Source organism: Culex pipiens, unplaced genomic scaffold (assembly GCF_016801865.2).
Source record: "Culex pipiens pallens isolate TS unplaced genomic scaffold, TS_CPP_V2 Cpp_Un0070, whole genome shotgun sequence".
NCBI classification, from domain to species: Eukaryota; Metazoa; Arthropoda; class Insecta; order Diptera; family Culicidae; genus Culex; species Culex pipiens.
This window is the reverse complement of record NW_026292887.1, coordinates 7,568-15,458: the sequence shown is the minus strand read 5'-3', so window position 1 is coordinate 15,458 and position 7,891 is coordinate 7,568. Positions and strand designations below refer to the sequence as shown.

The 7,891-nt window shown below is 45.2% G+C and overlaps 1 protein-coding gene across 1 annotated transcript; it reads left to right on the top strand.

Annotated features, from left to right (window-relative positions):
* Positions 1-2,306: 2,306 nt before the first annotated feature.
* On the top strand, positions 2,307-7,637 carry LOC120427651 (uncharacterized). The gene has a single exon (XM_039592530.1). It carries the CDS (start codon positions 2,307-2,309, stop codon positions 7,635-7,637), a length of 5,331 nt encoding a protein of 1,776 aa, XP_039448464.1.
* Positions 7,638-7,891: the final 254 nt, after the last annotated feature.

Below are 7,891 nucleotides of genomic sequence, written 5' to 3'. Positions count from 1 at the left end.
AAAATTAGTTAAACTTAGTAAAATTGACTAAAATTGAGTTAAATATAGTTAAATTTAGTTAAACTTTGTTTAACTTAGTAAAATTTAGGAAAAATTCGCAAAATTTAGTAAAATTTAGTCAAATTTTGAAAGTTTAGTAAAATTTCGTAAAATTTAGTTAATTTTGGCTAGATTTAGTAAAATTTATAAGAATTTAGTCAAATTATTTAAATTTAGTTAAATTTAGTTAGACTTAATCAAATATAGTTGAATTTAGTTACATTTCGCTTAATTTATTTCAATTTTGTTAACATTGGCTAGTTAAGTTAAATTTACTTAAATTCAGTTCAATTTCGTTAAACTTAGTAAAATTTAGTTAAATTTAGCTAAATATAGTTGATTTTAGTTAGATTTGGTTAAAATTACTAAAATTAAGTTAAATTTACTAATATTTAGTTAAATTTATTTGGATTTAATTAAATTTAGTTGAATTTTGTTACATTTAGTCCAAATAAGTCAAATTAAGTTAGATTAGGTAAAATTTTATTAAGTTTCATAAAATTTCCCTTTATTCAGTTCAATTTAGTTAAATTTAGTAAAATTTAGTTAAATTGAGTTATAGTTGGTTACATTTAGTTATAATTAGTTAAGCTTAGTTAAATTTAGTTAGATTATTTAAATTTAGTTGAATTTAATTAGATTTAGTTAAAATATGTAAAAATTAGTTAGAATAAATAAAATTGAATTTAGTTTCGTAAAATTTCGCTTAAATTATTTCAATTTAGTTAACTATGGCTAAATTAAGTTATATTAAGTTAAAATTAGTTGAATTGACTTAATTTGTATTATAATTAGTAAAATTTTAGTTATATTTAGTTAAACTTTAGTTACATTTGATCAAAATAAGTTAAATTAAATAAGATTAATTAAAATTCAATTAAGATAAATAAAGTTATATTCAATAAATCTTAGTAAAATTTTATAAAATTTAGTTGAATTGAGTTATATTTAGTTAAATTTAGTCATATTTAGTTAAACTAAGTTAAATTTAGTAGAATTTAGCTAGATTTATTTAAATTTAGTTTAATGTAGTTACATTTAGTAAAATTTTGTTAGATTGAATAAAATTGAATTAAGTTTCGTAAAATTTCGCATAATTTATTTCAATTTAGTTAACTTTAGCTAATTTAAATAATATTTAGCTAAAATTTGTGAAATCAAGTTAAATTTGGTTAAATTGAGTTAGATTTAGATACATTTAGTTAAATTTAGTTAAATTAAGTTGAATTTAGTTAGATTTAATCAAATTTAGTTGAATTTAGTAACATTTAGTGAAATTTAGTTGAATTTTGTAGTGTTTAGTTAAATTTAGTTAAATTTATTTAAATTTAGTTTATTTAAAGTTAAAATAATAAAATTTAGTTAGAATAAGTATTTTTCAATTTTAGTGAAATTTCGTTTAATTTATTTAAATTTAGCTAAATTTGGCTTAATTAAGTTATATTGAGTTAAAATTAGTTAAATTCAGTAATATTTAGTTGAATTTGGTTGTTAAGGCGCAGGTCAAATGTGACCAACCAAATTTTGTCGTGTCCAACGAATTGATCAATGATCGCGATCACGCACACACTAATTACCACACATTAGCCTACATAATTGGCCTGCGGCCCTTTTGTTTTAAGATTTCTATCATTCCAATAAAGCCAACCGAAGAGAGTACAACTTAGACTCTATCGCGAACAATAAAGTTAAGTGCACATCTCGTCGCGCCTTTTTGTACTACCCAAGCCGTACTTTTTTAGTAGTTTTGATCGCGACTAGAACCGCGGAAAGAATTCGAACGATCACTTTAAGCCACCTACAATCCGGCGAATCAGTGCACAAACATTTTTATGGTCCTTCGAGGACCGGATTGTAACAACCGTTTTCGCCGAAAAAGTGATCTTGCTGGTGACGCTATCACCGAACACGTTGCTGATTGATTGCTGTGGCCCTCTTCGACGTCGATCTCCAGCATCGGCGTGACCTGTTCCTGCCTCGTCGTGGGACACCGACGGCCTGCAGCATCTTCGAGACGCCCGTGGAGCACAGCGAAGGAGCATCTACGAACGAGATCAAGCCATCCTCCACAACGCGCGCTCGGCGGCGTCGCTCGGGTATAGCACAATAGGCTGGTAGCGTGAGTACACCCACAAGGGAAGTGCACTTTTTTACTACAAAAACTAAAAGTTGCATGCGAAATTCGAAACATTTGCGATTTTGGGAAAATTTGGGAAAATTGGACTTTGGATTTTCCAAATTAAACGTGGGATTGCGACATCTACAAAATGGCGTCGCTTCGTGACCTTTTCAAATTTGAGCGTGGCCTTTTCGACTCACTCGCCAATTTGGAAGATTTTGTGGAAAATTTCGATGCGAAACGAGACGCGGCCAGGGTTGAATCTCGTCTGGAGCGACTGGAAACGGTTTTCAAGGATTTTATGGAAAATCGTGCCAGACTTGAGTCGAAGCATGAACAAGATTTGAGTTCGGCCAGCGAACCCAAAGACCCCGAAGCAAAGGAGAAGAAGCAGCAAGCACGAGAAACAAACAAGGTTACCAGATTGGATTTCGAAAATCGTTATTTGGACCTCAAGGACTTTCTGGTCTCGAAGCGTGTTAAACCGACTGCTGAAGCTTCTTCCCTTGCCCCTCCGCCCTGCCAACCCCTGTCCTCTCGATTTCAACTCCCTAGTTTCAAAATCCAATCCTTTGACGGTGATCTAACTAAATGGATGAGCTTTCGTGACGCGTTCAAAAGTGTGATCGATAAGGACCCGTCGCTGTCAGGTGTGGATAAGCTGAATTACCTTCGCTCGTTGGTTCAGCTTGGTGCCAGTACAATTGTGGAAGGAGTGGATGTGAAGGAGACTAACTTTGATGTCGCGTGGGACCTGCTGACGCTGCGGTACGAGAACAATAAGCTCATCTCCCGCGCGCTGATGGACGACCTGTTGGACACCGAACCGATCAAACGAGAATCTTACGAAGCACTAATCACCCTTATCGACTCGTTTGAACGCAACCTGATGCAGCTAAAGAAGCTCGGACTCAAGACGGACGACTGGTCACCCATACTTGCACATCTGCTGTATAGTCGTTTGGATACGGACACTCAACGCCACTGGGAGAACCACCACAAGTCGCGAGAAGTACCCGATTACAAGGAGATGCTCAAATTTCTTCAAGATCACCTGACCACGCTTCAGCCACTGGTCAACAAAAAGCCACGTGTGCAGGAGCATCGCCAGGAAGCTAGCAAACCAACCCCCAAGACGAAGTTCGGTTCGACGCTCACGACAACAACAAGCTCCCAGATCAAGAGTTGTCCATTCTGTCAAAAATCCACCCACTCTCCTTTCAAATGCGAATCCTTCCTCAAGTTGAATCCCTTCCAGAGGTACGAGTTAGCCAAGAAAATTGGGCTTTGTTTGAATTGCCTCAATCCCTTCCATTTGGCACGGGCTTGTCCTAGCTCAGCATGTCGCGTTTGTGGTCAGCGACACCACACCATGCTCCATCGTCGGTCTACTAACACACCCAACCAGGAGCTCACGTTGTCGCATTCCACTACAAACGCCCAGTTCCAGACCCAGCCTGGTAGAGTCTCAAATTCCCAATCGCAATCGCAAACCTCCGCTCCGCCTATGCTACCCTCAACCTCCGATCAACCCTCGTTGTCGCTAACTGCTTGTACGCCGAACAATGCCAACGTTGTTTTCCTCTCGACGGCTGTGGTCAAGATCGCAGACTCTCATGGGAACACTTACCTCGCTCGCGCGCTCCTGGATTGCTGTTCGGAGCGGAATCTCATGAGTGAACGGCTGGCGCAGAAGCTGGTTCTTCGCCGGCAGAATGACCCGCTGTCGCTACAAGGTGTTGGTTCCAGTCAAGCAGTTTCGAAGCAGTCTACGTTGGCCAAGATTCTCTCTCGGTGGACAGACTACTCCATTGATTTGAAGTTCCACATTTTGCCGGAGTTCAAACCCATTGTTCCGTCGGACTGTGTGCAGACCCAGACCTGGACACACCCAATACCATCGTCGTTGTTCCTCGCCGATCCTCGCTTTTTCGAACCAAACCAAATAGATTTGATCATCGGCGCTGAAGTTCACTACCGTCTCTTGCTGAATGGTTTCATTGATCTTGGACCGAACCTACCCATTCTCAAGGAGACCGTCTTTGGTTGGATCGTGTCTGGCAAGTGCAGCACCTCGTCCAGACCATCGTCGCTCACTATGGTCTGTAGCAATGCCGATCTGGAGAAACAAGTCGCTCGTTTTTGGGAGTTAGAGTCGTGCCACTCAGAGAGCGTTCTTTCGGTGGAAGAAAAACAGTGTGAGGAGTACTTCGCAAAAACAACAATTCGGGATTCTACTGGTCGCTTTGTCGTACGTCTGCCCAAGAAGGAAGCTGTATTGGAGAAATTGGGCGAGTCACGTGCGATAGCTGAGCGTAGATTCCACTACATCGAGCGTCGATTGCAAGGCAAACCCACACTTGGAGAGTCGTACGCAGCATTCATCAGGGAATACGTAGATCTTGGGCACATGTCGGTAGTTGATCCTCGTAACGATACTCTTCCAGCAAAAGCTAAACCGTACTACATGCCACACCACTGTATCGAACGACCGGAGAGCACCACTACCAAACTACGCGTCGTCTTCGATGCTTCGTGTGCGACTGACACTGGTATATCCCTGAACGATGCGCTCGCAGTTGGACCTGTCGTACAAGACGACTTGTTCAGCCTGATCTTACGCTTTCGCCTCGAGCCGTTCGTGTTGGTAGCAGACATCGAAAAGATGTACAGACAGGTGTTAGTACATCCCGACGATCGGCATCTACAGCGAATTTTGTATCGAGCGAGTCCTACCGAACCACTACAGACGTACGAGCTCCGGACTGTAACGTACGGCACTGCATCCGCACCTTTCCTCGCCACCCGTTGTTTGAAGCAACTTGCTCTGGAAGAAGAGCACAGATTCCCTGAGGCGGCAAAGGTGTTAGCAAGGGACTTTTACATGGATGATCTACTCTGTGGGGTGGAAACGGCACGAGAAGGGATCGAACTCAGCCGTCAGCTTATTGAGCTTCTCGGGTCGGCCGGCTTTAAGTTGTGTAAGTGGGCTTCTAACAGCTCCACAATCCTTCAAAACATCCCGGCTGAACTTCGCGAAAACCGCAGTGAGTTCGAACTAGATTCGTCATCGGCGCCGATCAAGACCTTGGGACTGCTGTGGCAACCAGCAGACGACGTGTTCCTGTTCAAGGTTCCAATTTGGGACGTTCGAGCGCCTATCACCAAACGTCTGGTCGTATCAGATACTGCTCGATTGTTCGACCCGCAAGGCTTAGTTGGACCGGTTATCTTGCGCTCTAAGACCTTCGTGCAACAGCTGTGGAAGGCCAAGGTCGCCTGGGACCGTATTCTGAGCGAAAAGCAGCAGCAGTACTGGAAGGAGTTTCGCACGGATTTGGACGCTCTCAACACGTTTACGGTTCCACGGTGGGCGGTGCCTGGCTCACAACCTGTCGAAACGCAACTGCACATCTTCTGTGATGCGTCGGAACTTGGCTACGGAGCGTGTGCGTACTTGCGCACCGAATCGGGCAATGGAACAGTCTCGGTCAACCTACTAACTGCCAAGTCAAGAGTCGTCTCCCTCAGCAAGCAAATTAATCTCCCTCGCCTCGAGCTGTGCGGCGCACTACTCGCTGCTCATTTGTACGAAAAGATCGCACCCAATCTCCCACCAAACATCCGAGTTTTCTTCTGGACGGATTCAATGCTAGTCCTCCACTGGCTAGCCGCATCACCCTCCCGCTGGAAGAAATTCGTGGCAAATCGAGTGTCGGAGATTCAAGAGGTCACTGCTGGACACGTGTGGCTGCACGTACCTGGGGTGGACAACCCTGCTGACGTGATCTCTCGGGGAATGACCGCTACCCAGCTCATCGACTGTATGCTGTGGTGGCAAGGACCATCGTGGCTGAGGCAGAGTAGCAGATTCTGGCCCTGCATCGTACGGACTTCGGACGACCTTTTCGACAAGGAACAGCTGGAAGAACGACCTGTCGTCGCCCTACCTGCTGTGGCTGAAACGAGCATTTTCGGTGTCACTTCGTCGCTTTCCGAGCTGATTCGAAAGGTAGCCTACTACAGAAGGTTTTCCTACAACGCTCGTGAGTGCAACCGATCGAACCGCAGAGTTGGACCTCTCTCGACTGCGGAACTGAACGAATCTCTCCTGTGCCTCGCAAAACTTGCCCAACAAGAATCGTTCCCAAAGGATTTGCACGCCATTCGCACCACAGGTCAAGTAGAATCCACCTCCAAACTCAAGTCGTTGTCACCAATACTCGTGGATGGAGTTCTTCGTACGCGTGGTCGTCTTCAACACGCTGATGTGCCCTACGATCGCAAACACCCGATCATCTTGGACAACAAACACCCTTTCACACTGATGATCATGCGCTACAACCATCTCAAGTACCTACACGCTGGGCCTCAGTTGTTGATCGCCGCTGTACGCGCCATGTTCTGGCCACTTCGCGCTCGTGACCTGGCTCGAAAAGTTGTCCATGAGTGCGTTGACTGTTTTCGCTGCAAACCTCGCACATCGGACCAAATCATGGGGGATCTACCAGCTGTGCGGGTCTTGCCGATCCTGCCGTTTTTGAACTCTGGTGTTGATTTCTGCGGGCCTTTCTACCTACGACCACCACATCGCAAGGCCGCTCCACAGAAGTGTTTTGTGGCTGTATTCGTTTGTATGGCAACCAAGGCAGTTCATCTTGAACTTGTTGGCGACCTTTCTGCTGACTCATTCATCGCCGCTCTGAAGAGATTTGCGGCCCGTCGCGGAGTGCCGAAGACGCTGTTTTGCGACAACGGCACAAACTTCGTCGGTGCACGACGCACGCTGAACGAATTCCTGCGGCTGCTCAAAACTCAGCAAGCACAGGATCAGGTTGTGCGCAGCTGTTCGGCCGATGGTATCCAGTTCCAATTCATCCCTCCTCGGACGCCACACTTCGGAGGCATCTGGGAAGCGGCCGTCAAGTCCCTCAAGAACCATCTCCGCCGTACTGTCGGCAACGCAAACCTGACTGCTGAGCAGATGTCCACCTTTCTCGCCCAAGCTGAAGCCTGCTTGAACTCGCGGCCACTTACACCGATCTCCAACAACCCGGACGATCTGGACGTCCTAACACCGGGACACTTCCTGGTGCACAGACCGCTGATCGCCATACCGGAACCTTCGTATGAGGAGATTGCTACGAACCGCCTGTCTCAGTGGCAGATGATCCAAGAGTACCTTCGTCGTCTGTGGAAACGCTGGTCCACGGAATACCTCTCCGGCCTTCAGCAGCGCACTCGGTGGACTCACGAAAGGGACAACATTCGCATCGGGACAATGGTCCTGGTGAAGGAGGACAATCTTCCGCCGCAGAAGTGGCGCATTGGCAGAGTCATCGAGATCTTCCCCGGCAAGGACGGGCATGTTCGTGTCGTCAAGCTTCGCACACCGGACGGCGTCTACACGCGTGCCGTCACTCGGCTCTGCGTCCTGCCGATCGACGACAATCAGCAGCCGGCTCAGGACTCACAGTAGTTCCTGTCGTTCGTGGTTCCAGAAAAGAACGCTTTGTTGGATGTGGAGGGGGCCTGATGGTCCTCTCACAAGTTAAGTATCTACCGTTTTTCTGGACCACTCCTACCGACCTAAAGTCCTGCCTCGTTTCTGTAGGACCTCGTACCAACTGCCCTGCCCTGCTGATTTGTTCGTGTTGTTCGCGGTGCCAGAAAACCCTGCATTGTTGGATTGGGAGGGGGTCTGTTGACCCTCTCACAAGTTAAGTTTCTAAT